This window comes from Aedes albopictus, chromosome 1, assembly GCF_035046485.1.
Source record: "Aedes albopictus strain Foshan chromosome 1, AalbF5, whole genome shotgun sequence".
Taxonomy (NCBI): Eukaryota; Metazoa; Arthropoda; class Insecta; order Diptera; family Culicidae; genus Aedes; species Aedes albopictus.
Window position 1 is genome coordinate 332,634,072 of NC_085136.1, and position 18,093 is coordinate 332,652,164.

Here is an 18,093-nt window from a genome sequence, read left to right on the forward strand (position 1 = left end):
TGTCCAGGTATTCTTCTAAATCTTCCGGGTCGGGTAGTTGTACAGCCACCGATTCCTTATCTTACTCTCATGGTTCTCATGAGCATGCTGCCGTTTGGCGCGTATCAGTTTGTTGAACTTGGTAACGCATATCGCCTTGCAGCATAACTTCGTACCATCGATACACTGCCACGTGATATTGCCATTTTGCTGGGTCAGCTTTCGGTAGTACAGGAAGCCTTTGTACACCAGTTGGGAATTCTTTTTCTTACTGCGAACGAATTTGATCGCACCGGAGGTGGAAGGTGCACGATGCACCTTGATGAGTTCCGGGTTTTGATCAACCGGTTTATGGACAAACGTGGCGGAAGATTTCGCACTATAGCCAGGGATATGCGAAGCTCGAAGGTCATTTCCGGGGGTTCCTACGGAGAAAGGAGTTCTAAGTCAGACAAAGGCGCATGGATAATCAGTCAAACGTGTACTGTATTACGGGACCTTATTATAAAGGAATCAGAAAATTATTTCGATGTATCGTAAGTAGATTATAAAAAATATTTTATTTTCTCAGTCAATGAAAGGCTCACAAAGATGACAGGACCAGGTAGATATTAAGATTCGGTTGGATATACCAGATTAGTTGTAGAAATGAGGTAATGGATTATGAAAACATATTTTTAAATCAATAACGATGAATTTAGTTTCGATGTGTTTTCCACTATCTCTCCATTGGTGAATACGACATGATATCAAAATTGTGTACTAGAACTTGATAGAGACAATTTAACAAATGGTCGGCCAAAAACCTAACGATGTTTCGAAGGCTTTTTCGTCACCTTGGCAATCTCCGTCGCATTCGGTAGACGGGATAGGTCAATTGGGACCAGAGGAATCCACTCTTTCTTATGGGATGGTCGTGGTACAGCTCGCCAAATTTTATGTACCTCTCACCGATTGCAGCGGAACGTGCCTTGCACTTCTTGTGTATACAAGGCCACCAAGTAAGGTGTTTGGTTGTTATCTTCTTACAGAGCCTGTATCCGTGTAGATCCAGTACTTTATTGCCTTTGGCACTTGTGGCAAATGTCAAAACGGTTTCGTACCACTGGCCTACGATAGGCGCTGTCGCAGACTGGAATGGGGTTTGTATGTCTGGAATTGATAAAAAAAACTTTGTTAGAAAAGTATTAAGTACTAAAAATATTTGCATGTATTATTTCTTATTAATGCTACATGCACATGGTGTAGTAGATTATAATTAATTCAAAATATTTTGTTTATTTTTAAAAATTATAATGATCATCTAAACAGCTTACACTGTTACTAGATTGCCGTCTTTTTCGTTAGCATTCTTGTTTGAACTTGACAGAAAAGAAGAAGCTATAGGTACTAGAGGAATCCACGTTTTAGATAGTTGTGATATAAGTTGTCGGGTATTTTTTGTTCAAACAGGACCACCAAGCTATTCGTTTGCCAGTTCTATACTGACACAGTATACACATCCATGTAGATCGCGTAACAGCTTGCCTAGGCGACGCGTTGTATGCCGATGCACATGGTCGTAGGCCAGAATTGAGTCGGCATGTCTGGAAGCAAAATAATGACGTTTTGTTAAATTTGGCTTTCTTTCCTGATTTTCAGTATTTTTTAGTTTTGATTTTCACTTGCACAAAAGTCTAAGCTACAAACAGAATAACATTCCAGTAAGACTTTTCTTTCTGGAAACTTATAGAACGTTTTCTTATAGATTACTGAGTCACAATATAAAAAGACCAGGTCGATAATGACATTCTGTCAGATATATATTGTCGAAATGAGGTACTAGATTACATTAAAAACTCAATACATTCAAGGTTAAGTATCAGGTATCAGGTTCGATTTTCGGTTGGGCCAAGAAATTTTCAAAATGGTAATTTTCTGGACTTTCTTGGCATAGAGTATCTTCGTGCCTGCCACACGATAGGGAAAAGTGGGGTAAGATGCCATTTTTCAAACTTTCATCGTTTTCAATGATATATAGCCTCATTTCTTAGGCTTTCAAATTGCTTACAGCAACTAGACAATATTTGCTCGATGCTTCAGCAAAATCATTCATTAAACTATTGCATTTTCATCGATTTTCAGCGATTCTAAAAAATGGCTCGTAAAACAGAAGTGGTGCAAAAAGGCCATCTGACATGGAGTAAGATGCCACTTCATAAAAACATTCAAAAATTACGTCCATCAGTTTTCGGACTTTTTCGACTCACTTTCACCCCTTTGTCACACTTTTTTTCGCTTACTCAATACATGGAGTGTGACCCCCTTCCCCGCTGAACGATGGTCGTCATATTTGAATGATCCCTAACATGGATAGCGTAGATATTAACAACCATGTGCCTTCATGTGTACCTCAATCTCCTTGGAAACACATGGCTGGTAATAAAGTCACCCGAAAACCTTAATTGCAAGCACGAAAAACCGGAAGTTGCCAATTTTCATTGGGAAATCAAAAAATTTCCGTGGGTTCGGCGGCCTAGCTTCTAGAAGCATGTTTAATGCAAACATATTCTGACACCATTCGCCTATAGTAATGATCAAGTCCCATTCAGGAATGATTTTATGAGTTGGGCCATTTTACCCCATCTTGGCATTTTGAGCTCTGTTCCCCTATAGACATCCAAAATGGTCATTGGCAGAGGAGGTTGTCAATAAGTAACTGTAATTTCCGTCTGATCATTTGTTCCGAAGGGATGCACCAAACATTCACATTGCTAAAGAAGATCTCACGTCAACCATCGCAATCAAATAACTGTGATGCTTGTGGAGAATGTTTCCGTCATTTGTGCCGGGTGACCATGACTCCCATCTCCGTTTTAATACAACGTGTTTAATACCCTCTCTATAACCCTTCTCCCATAAATACATAAAATGACAAATTGATAAATATAAATAGATATAATAGGAACAATCTCATCAATAAAAATAAGCTTCGTCGTTAAGCGACAAACAGCTGGGCTGGAATTTTCTCCCAAATGCAATCGACATCCCGCACGATTTCCTCGATCTAAATGAAGAAACACCGCTTTCGGGTAGAAAAAGAAGCTGTAAATTAGAAATGTGCAAAAACTTGTCGTAAGGCCTGACGTGAACAATGCGTATGTAATTTTAAACGCTGGGATCTAAAGGGACGATACATTTTCACCACTGGATGGAAGAGGCTTCAGAAAAGCCGCATTGACATTTGCAAACAAATATATTTATGTCGCTTTATGGGCCTTCTGCAGTTAAAGCTTGATCTACTTAGTATTTGGCCGCACAAAACAAGACATTTCTTTGCCAAAAAAATACATAGAAATACGGTTTAGGTTTTATAACACAGGAAATTTATTAAACTTTGAAGAAAAAAATATTGAAAAATTATTCATCGGCATTCCGGATGAATTCTCGGACTTTTCGCTTAATACCGCTCATCATTTTTTGCACAGTAGAACTTTCAACTTGATCTGCCATCTTTTTCTACCACTTCTGCAAATCAGATGGTTTTTTTATTGATACGTTAAAATGGACTTTGGACAACTCCCAGGATACAAATTTTACCACGCCAAACGCAAGGGTGATGCCCCAGGAAGATTTAAATTCGTCTATGTATTTTTTTTACTAATAAATGTCTTGTTTTGTGCGGCCAAATACTAAGTGGATCAAGCTTTAGTAGGAATTTCCCAGGCAATTTAGATGCATGGGAAATTCCTTGCCTGAATCGATAAGGAAACCGTTTTAATTCGATTGCAGTACGCAGTGGCGACGAAATGGCAATTCTTGTGGAAGTCAGTGCAGAAAGTTTGTGCCAGGAATCGGTCAAGAAATTTATTGGGCGATTCCTTTTGAACACGAAACTAGGTACCGGTAGTGGTAGTCGAAATACGCGTATCTGTCAAAGGATAAGCAACATAGGGCGAAATTAACATTTTATAGTGCAAATCAGTAGGAATCTGTTCAGAAGCAAAAGATTTACGATAACTAGGGTGTGGAGTCATTTAGTCAGGGGAACCTACTGTTGGCATTTTCCACTATATTTAGTTTTGTACCGTCGTGTACTTATAGCTCTATCAGTTTCACACACCACATGGCCAGAGACCGAACGTATTCTGTACAAACAATCAAATCAAAATTGAGTGAGTTATAACGGAAATACCCAAAATTGGTGTCTTCTCCCAAAATGGTGCCAGACCCTATGTTATTAAATGTAGCTCTAGAATTTTTGAAATTCCCATCAACACAAGCACACCGGATAAAGAATAAGAAACACATTTACCTACCTTCAATTATTTCTTCGTTCAGCAATGCCAACAGGAATTTTCCCAGTTCAGGTACCTCTTGGGACACACTATCTTAGCACGAATTTGAAACCCAGGGAATTGCGCGAAATAAGGTCTCTTTTCTTTGGATACTTGCAGCTGAAGTCAATATTTACGAGCTGATAGCCGGCAGTGTTTTGCAGCAACAGGTATTCATCTCGTAAGTGCTGATAACTCGGCCCCTCGTTCCAATTTGGTGATTATTTATGTGTAAACAAATGGCACTGTAGTTGCTTCCCATCGTTTCTGGACGTTATCGAACTCGCCGTGTTGGTGTCGGAACCAGTTCCTCGTCTCCCGGTACGCTGTCACTACAATGTTCCAAAGAAGGACTTTGTTTACAAAAATCCATTCCACAATCGATCACATAATTCTTACCCGCACCTGATGTGTTGACATCGACTAACGGCTGAGCTGAACTTGCTGAAGGCTGCGCATTTTGCCCAGGTATTGGGCGTACGACAGAAATAATGCAGTGGTAGTTGTGAATCCGGTCGAACAAACATCCTTTGGCTATGCGTCTGAGTCTGATCGTCTTCCCTTTTTTCGTAGTGATACGATGCTGCTTTGCACCCGATATGCTGAAACGTAAACAAATACAAAACAGTGATAAACAAAACGATCGGCGAGCGCGGGGAAGGACTGAAATCAAGAATAACATTTCAAAACATCTCGATAAAATCAGGATTATAGAAAAAAATAAAGTGGAAATTGTTGATAAATTAAAATTAGATGCTTATAAAGCGCTGATTACGCTATGAGTTATTGTGATTGAAGATATGTTTTTTTAAGTAGTTTGTAGTTAGTAGGATGTTTTGAAAACATATTCATGTTTGTACGACAAAACGCGCAAAATAACGATATTGGAAAAAATGCTTTAAAGTTCTGTGGCATAACGGACCAGTTTCGCACGTGTTAATCTGCCAAACTTATTGATGAATTCGTCGGCAAGCAGATAAGTGATGAACATACGATCCTTCCTTGACTAGATGCTCGTTGATTTGCAGCCTTCCCAAAGAAGGCTCCTTATTTTGAACCAACTTATCAAAGCATATGCGTTCCATTGCTGTTATCGTGACAGATTGCCGAGCACAGCTTTCGATGAATCTGATTCTTGGATTCCTTGTAGGTTGCTGCTTTTCAGCGGCGTAAACACCGACGGCAACCCCTGTGGATTATGAAAAAGCTGTATTGTGGATTGGTCACCTAATTGGTTTCTGAAATTTATATGCGTCGAACATTTTGTCATTTTCTATTAGCTTTCAACTGCTTTTTATAGAATTTAGCTAAAAAATCTAGAAAAATGTAAATTAACTCTTCATGTCATCGACCAAAAGTTTGGGGTTACCCCTCAATATGCTGTATCGGCCAAAAGTTTGGGGTCACTTTCGTAAAACGTGGGAAAGTGATTTGGTGATATCTTCGTCATCTATAGTTCAATTTTATTGGAAGATGACAAAGATATCAACAAATCACTTTTCCATGTTTTATGATAGTGACCCCAAGCTTTTGACCGATGCATCATATTGAGGGGTGACCCCAAACTTTTGGTCGATGACATGAAGAGTTAATTTACTTAATCACTTTTTTTTCTAGATTTTTTAGCTTAGTTCGGTAAAAAACAGTTGAAACTTTGAGTTAAGTTTAGATACATAACTTTTTGAAAAAGTTTCTTTTCAATCATGTTCAAAGTTTCTTTGACTTATTATCTTTTGAATGAGACCTAGGATTTTGGAATCGGACGCAAATTGGCGAAGATATGGGCCAAAAAAATGGCATGTTTTTTTGAGGGGGTGACCCGAAACTTTCGATCGGGAGTGTAATGTTCAACGCATGGACACGGAGGCGGAAGTCAATGATACTACTTTGGAAACCGATTTGAAAAAATTACCAAAGACCGACGTCACTCGTTCAATCCGGCAATGCACTTGGTTCGATACTCTAGATATGGAATTTCTTCGTTTTAACCCGCCGAAATTTCACATCCGTTCATACAATATACTTGTAAAATTATAACTCAGATGTCATACGGTTCCTACGGCGGAAGAAATTCTAAGTTAGACTAAGCCACATGGATGAACAGTCGATTAGCACACCATATTTGGTATCTTTGCCACTAGGATTCTTCTATTTCAATGCCGGATAGGTTTTGTTTGAGCGGTACCACTGAGTTGTTCGCGAGCCACTTCTTTCCTGACACAGCTTGCCTAGACAACGCGTCGTAAATATAAGAATTGATTCGAACCACTGCTCTACTTAATGGCAAATATTCCCATCTTGCCTAATTTAACTCGGAATTCACTTTTGATTTTCAATTGCCCAGAAAGTTAAACTACGAACAAAATAACATTCTAGTACGCCTGAAGGAAGCTAGACGATTGTTCGTCTTTCCTCACGACTAAGAGAACGTCTACTGTATAGTCTACAGAGACACATTATGAAAGGACCAGATAGATGTTAAGATTTTGTCAGATATACCAAATGAATTATTTAAATGAGGTACCAGATTATACAAAAAATATCAGTCACTACAAGGTTAACAATGATGAGTTCCTAGCCGTTTGAAGAATCTAGATTTTGAAGTGTTTTCGGTTATCTCGCCATTGGTAAACATGGCACAACTCAGCCTTCCAATTCAACGATGTTGATTATGTAATCAGCCAAAAGCCTAACCAACTTTTGAATACTTTTTCGTCACCCTGGCAATCTCTTTCGGACTCGGTAGACTAGACAAACCAATGGGAAAAGATTCCGACATCTTCCCTATCGGATGATTGTGATACAGTTGTCCAAATTTGATGTACCTTTCATCGATAGTGGCGGCACGTGCTCGGCACTTATGTTCATACAATACCACAAAGTTAGCTGGCTGGATGTTTTCTCCTTATAAAATTTATACTGGTGATACTATGTAAAGAAATAGAACTGGATTTTCAAAAACAGACAAATCAAACAGATGAATCAACAGTCATGCTTTGTAGTTTTTGTTCATACAAGACTACCACGTTTCGTGGCTGGATGCTTCCTTATATAGTATATGTATTCTTATCAATTGTGTACATATTTGATTTCCTTTGAGCTTGCCAAGAACCCATTTGGACTTTTCTTCGTTTTCCATTTTTTGGCCATATGGTAGAAAAGATAAATCGGTAGGTACTAGAGGAATCCACGCTGAAGAATCAGTTTGAATAGGATGATTGTGATATAACTCTCCGAAACTGATGAACCGATCACCGAAGGTGGCGGCACGTGCCAGGCAAGTTTTCTTTGAGCAGTACCACCATGTAATTCGTTTGCCAATTCTTATCTGTCTCAGCCTGTAGCCCTGTAGATCCAGTAACAGCTTGCCTCGGCGACTTTTGGTGAACGTAAAATTGGTTTCGTACCACTGCCCTACGATGGGCAACATTGTAGGTCGGACTTGAGTTGGCATGGCTAGAATAAAAAAAAACACAAAAAAATCAATGGCTTTATGTTACGTGTAGTGAATTTATTACACAAGGCGATTTTCACAATTGTTTAGAGAATTACTATTGTATGGTCTCAGAGTCTTATTATGAAAGGACAAGGCAGATATTGAGATTATGATAAATATTCCAAACATGCCATAGAAATGATGCAGTAGATTGTAAGGAAACTCATTGTATTTTAACAGTCAATTCAAGGCTAACATCTATTAAATAAACAAAATGTTATACTAGAACTAATTTTTGGAAAACAGACAAATCAAAAGGAAACAGATGAGTCGACAACGTCGCAAAGTTCTTTAAATTTGATATCCCTTTCGTTATTAAAAGCGGCACGTGTTCTGAAGTTTTTGTTCGTACAATATGGTTTTTTGTTTTTTGAATTTAGAAAAGATAAATCAGCAGGCACTAGAGTCATCCATGTTTTGGGCGCCGTTTTTATCGGATGATTGTGATATAACTCTCCAAATCTGATGTACTTATCTTCGTAGGTAGCGGCTCGTGCCTGGCAGTATCTTTTTGAGCATTGCCACCAAGTTACACGATTGTCAATTCTTTTCGGACCCAGTGTGTAGCCCTGTAAATCCAGTAACAGCTTTCTACTGTGACCTTTGGTGAACGTTAAATTGGTTTTGTACCACTGCCCTACGATGGGTAATGTTGTAGGCTGGACTTGGGTCATCGTGCCTGGAATAAAAAAAATAATGATTTGAAACAATATGAGTGACTTTATTTACAATGTTTCAGTTTTTCCTAATTGCTAAAGAATAACTTTAATTATCTCAGAACAAAATAAAATTTTAGTATTTCTTTCATCAAGACTCCATTTCAGAGAACAAGCGATTTTTCACGAAAGCTCCAGTTATATATTGAGATTCTATCAGATATACCAAATACACTCCCGTTCAAAAGTTTGGGGTCACCCCCTCAAAAACATGTCATTTTTTTAGGCCCATATCTCCGCCAATTTGCGTCCGATGTCAAAACCCTAGGTTTCATTCAAAAGATAATAAGTCAAAGAAACCTTGAACATGATTTAAAAGAAACTTTTTCAAAAAATTTTGTATGTTAACTTAACCCAAAGTTGCCCAATTTTCTAAAAAATGAATATAAACTTACGGCAGTGTCGCTGGAAGTTGGGTCGACCAAATTTTAAGATTAGAGCGGTAATATGACCCATTTTCTATTAGCTTTCAACTGCTTTTTACAAAACTAAGCTAAAAAATCTAGGGAAAAAGTTATTAAGTAAATTAATCCTTGATGTCATCGACCAAAAGTTTGGGGTCACCCCTCAATATGATGTATCGGCCAAAAGTTTGGGGTCACTATCGTAAAACATGGAAAAGTGATTTAATGATATCTTTGTCATCTTTCATTCAATTTTAATTCTTCTTGGCTTATTTGAAACAAAATGAATGATACTTACTGCATAAACATTGAACCACACCTATTTGTTGAACTTTACATACTAAAACTTAACGTAAAGTTGCCTCATTTTTTGAAGCGTGGTAAAATGTGCTAACTTTACATAACATTTTTATATACAAAAATCGTTAAATATGTTAAGTTAAAGGCATCAAACGTAAATTTAGTTAATTATCTTTGAAATGAGCCAAAAATAATTAAAATTGAACTATAGATGACGAAGATATCATTAAATCACTTTTCCATGTTTTACGATAGTGACCCCAAACTTTTGGCCGATACATCATATTGAGGGGTGACCCCAAACTTTTGGTCGATGACATCAATGATTAATTTACTTAATAACTTTTTTCCTAGATTTTTTAGCTAAGTTTTGTAAAAAGCAGTTGAAAGCTAATAGAAAATGGGTCATATTACCGCTCTAATCTTGAAATTTGGTCGACCCAACTTTCAGCGACACTGCCGTAAGTTTATATTCATTTTTTAGAAAATTTGCCAACTTTGGAATAAGTTTACATACAAAATTTTTTGAAAAAGTGTCTTTTAAATCATGTTCAAAGTTTCTTTGACTTATTATCTTTTGAATGAAACCTTGGGTTTTGAAATCGGACGCAAATTGGCGGAGATATGTGCCTAAAAAAATGACATGTTTTTAAGGGGGTGACCCCAAACTTTTGAACGGGAGTGTATGTCGTCGGAATGAGTATGCAAATTTTGAAGGAAACAGTATTTTTGTTAATATTCTGACTTGATACTTCTGGACTTCTTTCTGATTTGTTAGATCATTCCAAATCACACGATCTTTCGAAAAAAATCTTTTTTTCGTGGCACACTTGTTCGAGTACCGTCTGTGTCCAATCTTGAAGACAGCTTTCCTCAACTCACTATGAATCGTTTCCATTGACACTCCGTGAGAACTCCAACCATCTATGGCAAAAAAAGCTTGTTAGAATATCAATTTCACCGAAAAAAAAAACACATCTTAAACATACCGACCATACAATCTGTAAAGATGCTGTTGTTCATCATAGCCTTTCGCGGGCACTGATCGCGATCGAGCCCTCTGCAGTTGTACCGCGCCATGGCCTCATCGGTGAAAAAATCCTAAAACATTCCTCGACCGTATCACTAAATGATTTCCGCATGCACAGATAGTTAACCTAGAAAAGACGTTAACATTCTAGTACTTTACTTTGCTTGATTCCACACAGACGACACATACAATCTGCTCACGAATACTTGGATTTCGCTGCACCATCAGTTCGAGGCGCTCGATGTCCTCCTCGCAGGACAGGGGAAACGCAAAACCGTTAACTCTAACGGGCTTTTTCAAGTGTTGGTCGGACATCTGGCGAAACTGACTATCCAGCTATCGGATCAGCCGCTGCACCTGGCGGATCCTTTCCGAGCGAGTTGGCGATCGTCGCCGTTCTGATCCCGTTTCAGTTGACGCAGGGTGGTCTTGAGTTGCGTTGCTCGATGTGCCATGGTTTCTGAAAATGGAAGGGGTTTTCGAGAAGTTGAAGATCATTCTCTAAATATTGGTTTATAATGCCTTGACATGGACATTGACTGCAGTATAGAACAACTGTCATTGAAGTAGGAATATTATGGTAAATGATAGTTCAGCAGAATTCTGTGGGTTGATGGCTTTTCTCTTACATTCCTACTTTATGTTTCCTTACTATTTTTTCACTGTTTTATTTCAAAACTTTTTTTTATCAGGCCCTACATAACCACTAGTACTTGACTTGCCTCTTACCAACTGAGTGTCCCTTTAACACTTCCAGAAATAATGGAAGGATTTTTACCTGCCATTGCATTCCCGAAGTCTTGTCCACTAGGATAACTGGAGCCCCAATTGGAGAATTTCAAAGCTTATTTGTGGAATCTTGTTTTTTAGTGCTACATTATAACTAACTGTTATTATGATAACTTCCTTGAATGATTTGTTGCGTTTCAGAGAGAATTATTCAAATAATATGCCCAATGCCAGACTACATCACATGCAGTACTAGATCAATCATTACACTAATCCTACGACAGCCTCCATTCTTATTCTCGACAACGCGTCCGTTATTTCTCTTCCTTCACAAAACACTGCTCGATCGGCGGCAGTGGCACCTGATGCTTGGGGGGCTGCTGACTTTTCCTCCTGTCTGGCAACACTTGCCTCGGAGGAGGAGCGTACAGCTCTTTCAACCTTGCGCACTCTCCGGGCCGACGTCGCTCCACTATAATCGGATGGTTGTGGAAACCACGCAGTTTTATGGTTGGTTTCTCGCCCTGTTTGCAGCGGACCGTCGAAGCGCGAGCTGTGCAACTGGGGATGAAGATGAAATGATGGAAATTTTGCTATATAAGCTTAATTGTGGATGGTTCTTACCTTAAAACTCTGTACTGATTACATGACCAGTACTGAAAGTCGCCGTGTAGTTTGCCACGCGTGTAGAGATATCCGTTAACGTTTAGCTGAGTTTTACCACGTGCGCTTATGACGAATGAAATATCTGCAAAGTTTATGATACCTCATTAGATAATGTTCTGGTTTGGTTGATATAGACGCGCATCACAAGAAAAAAATAGTAAATTGTGTACATATATCAGTGACCTGGACATCTTGTAACATAGCCACGGTCACAACTGTAGTACTAGAATATCAAGATAACAAACAGAAAATTGATTCAGTTTTGCTTCTTTTTTGATCTGGAACGGGCAGGGCGATGAGGCTCCACATCTGGCAACACTTTCCGTTCGCGATCGTACTGTTCCTTCAGCTTGGCATATTCTCCGGGTCGGCGTCGTTCTGCGATGATTCCATGATTGTGGAAGCCGCGCAGTTTGATAGTTGGCGGTTCTCCCTCCTTTCCACGGCCGGTATTAGCACGAGCTGTACAGCTAGAACGATAGAAAAGTGTAAATAAAATTTATAATGATACTTAAACAGTTCTTAAGTTTTTACCCAAGAACTCGGCGCTGATTGCAACACCAGTACATTGCGTCATCGGTTGTCTTGTCACAAGTGTAGAGGTGACCGTTTACGCTAAGTTGAGTTTTTCCTCGGCAGCTCATGACGAATGAAATGTCTGAAAAAAACGTTGGGAGCGTTAGAAAAAACGACAGTTACATATTGTTTCATACCACTTTTGTACAAAAATAAAAAATTCTGGCAGCCCTGAAAATTATTTTTCAGCAATAAAACTCATTCATAACTACACCTAAAAAAATCTCAATTTTGTATTGAGAAATATGGAACAAAATTCGCAAATTTTCTAAATGATAAACCATAACATTTTGCAGGCAGTATATTTTCAGAGTTGCCAAATTTTTTTTTTTGGTTATTTTCGAGTACCTACTGAAACATAACGACAACAAACAAAATACAGAATGAGGTGGTTTCATCCAACAGAAAAAATCATCAAGAATTGATTGTCATCAAAAACAATTGCATAATACTTATTCATGCTTAACATTTTTCCTTTAGACTACATTTTTGCATCATTCCTACTGTTATCAAGGTTGTAAAGTAGTATTACGACCTCATTCTTTATGGTTTTTGGAGATCTTATATTAAACAAAAAATATGGAGTCAATACAGCTAATACATATCACATTCAAGAATCTTCAACCTGTAATTTTGGATTCAAGGATCCTGTTTCGAGCATATTAGAAATCAGATCGCATTCGCGATAGAAGTTTTAAGATTTGCGCTTGCGCTTGTGGATTATTTTAGGACATTCCGCCGTCGGTGGATGGTTGTGATCATTACAAAACTGCAATACTGCTCCATTAGAAGTGATTGTTGTAACCCGTGCCGTGCATTTCATCCTACGCCACATAGTGCAATACCAACGGATGCAGTGCTTCTTTGTCCTTCGTTTGCAGAAGTGGTATCCCTCGTATTCCAATTTTTGGACTCCCTTATCGGTACAAAAGTATCGCATGGCGTTGACTTCGTTACCTGAAAAATAAGAGTTATTTCGTTGGTGAGATTTTGCTTCTGTGATACTGATGATTGTCATTTGGAAACCTTCTGAAGTTTTTCTGGTAACACTGAAAATGTTTTTCGCAAACTATTTAAAAGCGTGTCATCTTTTATAATTTTATAATAATTAAGGGGGCTCAAAATTAGTCTTAGATAACGTTAACTTATAAGTTTCATCGAAATTTTCTTTTTGATAATTCAGTAGATTGGTGAGATTGCTTATTCTTACAAATCAAATATCTAACGTATGTTTTATTATTATTTAAAAAAACAGACGATTCTTAAAAGTAATCGAAATTAATGATTAAAATCTGTAGATTTGTAATTTGTAGAACTCGACGGATTCCAATGGATTTTTGGGTGGTCGCTGGTAATGAGATCTATTTTAATTCAAACTTCACCTATGGATCAGTTTACTACTCCTATCATCACTTAGGAAACAAAGAAGTCGCAGGACCTGTAGATTCAGTAGCAATTCGTCTATTTGCCCTTGAAAAAGAAACGGCAGCGCGGCATCAGTTTCTAAGATCCATCTCGTACTTCTGAATAGATTTCTCCGCGAAAGGCGTGGTCAGCAGTCGCCCTTTGGATGTATTTGCCACTGGTGGATGATTGTGAACATTGTTTATCCGTATTATCGTTCCGAACGAATCGGTTGTGATACGTACGTTACACTTCAGGGCCGGTTCCTTGACACAATACCACCGGGTGCTGGTCTTGCAGATACGCCTCCTCGTAAAATAATGTCCGCCGATTTTCAACCGAGGAAATGTTCCCTTTTTGCCATTGATGTACTGGACTACGGCATCTGTAAAATAGATATGTAATTTCTTAATGTTGTTTCCATAGTTTGAAGTTAAGTTTTTTTTTCTGTCAACTCTGAACACTGTAAGTATAAAATAATATGCAACCAAATCGCATGATTAAAAATGAAACATAGAACTTTAATATGAATTAATTAGACTAATATTAAGTTATTAAGGTGGCGAGGTGAAAGTAAAACAAATGATTTTAACATTGCGTTCCTGGCAACCTTGCCCCTCATCACAGAATAGTCTTACTTTGTTACATATCATCTAACAAATACGTTTTCAATGGTTATCCTTTTTTACGATGGCGGATTTTTCCTTGCTAACCAGAACATACTCCAACGGCAACGGAGGCAGCCGTTTCTTCCTCCTTGGCAACACTTCCTCGTCTCGCTCGCGGGCGCACTGCTCTCGCAGCTTGGCACATTCACCGGCCTTCCGACGCTCCAGGATAATCTTGTGATTGGGGAAGCCGCGCAGTTTGATGGACGGCCGATCACCTTTCTTACCACGACCGGTAGTTGCCCGTGCCGTACATCTACCGAATTCAGGAAAAATGTGGTAGATTTCTTCCAGTAAGATGAAAACCATGATAACTTACCCAAGTACCCTATCCTGATTGCACGTCCAAAATTGTAATTCTTCAGTTGTCTTCGCCCGAGTGTACAAACAGCCATCTACGCATAATTGAGTTTTGCCGCGTTTGCTAATTACGAATGATATTGCTGCAAATTGAACAATGAATATAATCAGTTGAATAATAGAACTGCAGTACTAGATCAATTTATCAAAACAGATAAAATAGAAATTCATTGGATTAAAAACGTTAGGATTAATTTATTAACATATACATTATGCAAAGTTCTATCTCAAATCCACCTTACACATGGTGCTTCCAAACAGCCGATCTGAAAATCTGAGACCTGCAGATCATAGACATTAAATACAAGGTTTAAAATTTGCTGTCCTTGTAACCTTAACCCTAATCACAGTATTTGTGCCCAGATCAATTTACGAAAATACATTTTCAATTGTTCTCCCACTTTTCGGCAATGGACTTTTCTTTGCTATCCGTAACCAGAACACACTCCAACGGTAGCGGTTGAAGTTGCTTCTTTTTCTTCCTTGGCAACGCTTCCTCCTCCCGCTTGCGAGCGCACTGTTCTCGCAGCTTGGCGCTTTCACCGGCCTTTCGACGTTCCTGGATAATTTTGTGATTGTGAAAGCCGCGCAATTTCATGACCGGTCGGTCATCTTTCTTACCGCGGCCAGACGTTGCGCGTGCCGTACAACTGCGAGGTTTAGGGAAAATGTAGTTGATTCATTCTTGTGAGATGAAAACTGAGGCAACTTACCCCAGAACCCTATGCTGATTACATGTCCAAAATTGCAATTCGTCGGTTGTTTTTGCACGAGTGTACAAGAAGCCATCAACACACAATTGACGATTGACACGTTTGCTAATCACGAATGAAATATCTGTAATTTGAACAGCGATTACATCCAATTAATAAAACTGCAGTACTAGATCAATTTGATAAAATAAGTAAAATAGAAGTGTTATTAGATTTCAAGTTTATTAAACAGATGAAATGGTTCACAGGTCCATCTCGATAAACACTTTCATACGACGCTTTCAAGCTGCAGTACTCGAATGACTCAGCAAACATCTCAACCATTCGGATTCACTTCGACAAGGATGGATTATCGCCTCCTAAAACACATTCCACCGGTGGAGGTGATGCTCCCGGTGACGACCGTTTCCGCTTTTCTGGCAACACTTCCATCTCCCGCCCCTTCATGGAGTTCAGTTTCAGCAATTTGGCACTTTCACCCGGTTTGCGGCGCTCCAAAATGATCCCATGATTGTGGGTGCCCCGAAGTTTGATCGTGGGCTTATCGCTCAGCCTTCGCCGGCCGGAAATGGCTCGCGCTGGGCAGCTGTGATTGATTATGAGGGAATTGGTGAGTCATTTATCTGAAACTCAAGGGAAGGAATTGAGGTACTCACCGTAAAACTTTGTACTGGCTACAGGACCAATACTGGAAATCCTCGGTCGTTTTGGAGCGGATGTAGGGATATCCGTTGACACATAATTGAGTTGCCCCTCGTTTATTAAGGGTAAACGAAATATCTGAAAGTATAAAAAACATAATCTGGTCAATTAAGCTGATGTACTAGATCAGCTACGGCACAAACCAAATATGAATAATATTACATTTTTTTTCTCATATTTGTTTCAGATTCAATAAAATATTGATTCAATAAAATGTCTGATCAAACAAAAGTTAGCATATATACCATTGTTTCAATCTATGAAGAAACTCCCAAGAGTATCTTATAAAAAACGGTCCTGATGTTTTACGAGGAATACCTTAAAAAAAAACATTTCTATATGTTCACCATGGGTCTTATAGGGAAACTGACAAGGATTTAAAAGAAATATGTTAAAAATCCTGCCATAAACTTTAAAAGATTTCGAGATGAAACACATTTTAATGATCTTACAAGAATGAGGAACTGTTGAAGAATCCCTCCAAGATTTTACCAGAAATCTTATCTTAGTAAATCGTAAAAGCCCTTACTAGAACATCAGTTTTCAAGTAATTACAAGAAACCCCAGAATCTAATCAAAAACCCATTTCCAAGCAATTGGCCAGTATGTCTCATCAAAAAAACCCTAGTGGGTCAACTCAGAAATCTTGGGAGAAATTTTAAACAAGACTTCACACCTTGCACAGCTCCCGTCGTGAACCCATAACCAATTTAAACTGCCATCACCGAACCGTGAAACTCCCCATCTGTAGGGAAACTAAACATCCAATACCTTTAGCACTTTCTTCCGCATCACGGCGCTTCAAAATGACATGATTATGAACGCCCCGTAGCTTGACGGTAGGATCATCCCTCCGTTCTCGGCGACCCGAAACGGCCCGAGCCGTGCAGCTGAAATGAATGTCGTTAGTACATTTTCGCATCGTTTCAAGGAAGAGACTGTTACTCAATTACCGAAGAGCTTTGTATTCTCTGCAGGTCCAATACTGGTACTCCTCGGTTGTTTTCGAACGGATGAAGGGATACCCATTGATGCACAGCTGAGTTGCTCCTCGTTTGTTTAGTATATACGAAACATCTGAAAGTGTGAAAATTATTAGTCATTTAACGATCAGGTTGTAGTACTAGATCAACTTATTCAGATATGAATACAAATGCAGTTCTCAATCCTTGTTTATTAAAATACAGAGATTGTCTAAATAACACCTATTTATCACACTCATTGTTCTTTACACGTAATCTAGTACCACGTTCTTCCACTACCACCTTCCACTGCAGTGCACCACCGACGTCAACGGGGCCACTTCGTTTCTCCGTTTTGCCCGCCAATAGCCACTTGAATACGGAGGATGGGTATGTTCATCACAGGTTATCCGGAAGTAGTACTCTCCACCGATTTCCTTCGTCACAGCCCGTGCTTTGCAGCGATATTTGTTGTAGCAGGCACATTTCCAGTTGGTGGTATTATGCTTCTGCTTCTCGCGAAAATACCCGTAGTTTCCGTACCACAGCATGAGGCAGCCCTGAGCGGTTTTCCCAAAATAGGCCCCACCAGGAAGACCTATCACTGAGGCAAGAGTTTCTTAAGAAATTCATTACTGCAGTCTTATGAAAAATCTCATAAGAATGTTCTTATGAAACGTTGATCCCGAAAAGCCAAACTTTTTATTGCACTCCAACCGTTCCAACTTTCGAAGCGTCGATGGACGCGTGAGTAAAGCACGCGTTCTCCGATCTCGACGTCCCTGGTTCGATTCCAGGTTGCGATTTTGTTTTATATTGCGCAAAAATATTTCATAAGATGTCTTATGAAATGATATCATAAGAATTTCTTATGGAAATCAAAACATTTTCTTATGTCGAAATTTCATAAGACAAACTTATGCCCTTCATAAGATCAGTTTTCTCAGTGTACGAATGTGCAGAAAATAGGGTTAGTTCTGCAATCACGGTGTTGGTCTAAACTTTTGAAGAAAAATGTGAGCGATTAACATCCTCATAAGAGTTTATTCACTGTGGAAAGGTCAAATTTGTA

General features: G+C 38.9%; 1 protein-coding gene and 1 long non-coding RNA gene across 2 annotated transcripts; both read right to left on the reverse strand.

The window, feature by feature from the left end:
* Positions 1-12,509: 12,509 nt before the first annotated feature.
* LOC134287837 (uncharacterized) lies at positions 12,510-15,483 on the reverse strand. Its single transcript, XR_009997580.1, has 3 exons — positions 15,358-15,483; positions 14,604-15,294; positions 12,510-14,540 (listed from the first exon to the last, which is right to left on the reverse strand). It is a non-coding gene; the product is annotated as an uncharacterized LOC134287837 (long non-coding RNA).
* A 204-nt stretch (positions 15,484-15,687) lies between these two features.
* Positions 15,688-17,572, reverse strand: LOC134283967 (FLYWCH-type zinc finger-containing protein 1-like). The gene is made up of 5 exons (XM_062842282.1): positions 17,325-17,572; positions 17,013-17,156; positions 16,831-16,949; positions 16,014-16,137; positions 15,688-15,943 (listed from the first exon to the last, which is right to left on the reverse strand). Exons 1-5 carry the CDS (start codon positions 17,570-17,572, stop codon positions 15,688-15,690), a joined length of 891 nt encoding a protein of 296 aa, XP_062698266.1.
* Positions 17,573-18,093: the final 521 nt, after the last annotated feature.

What these genes read in the sequence shown, in the direction of transcription:
- LOC134283967 (XM_062842282.1), bottom strand. Translation starts at nt 17,572, where the DNA reads ATGCTGTGGTACGGAAACTACGGGTATTTTCGCGAGAAGCAGAAGCAT. An exon ending in AGAGAATACAAAGCTCTTCG is followed by an intron (nt 16,950 to 17,012) that starts GTAATTGAGTAA and finishes CATTCATTTCAG; the next exon opens with CTGCACGGCTCGGGCCGTTT. An exon ending in AGCCAGTACAAAGTTTTACG is followed by an intron (nt 15,944 to 16,013) that starts GTGAGTACCTCA and finishes AATCAATCACAG; the next exon opens with CTGCCCAGCGCGAGCCATTT.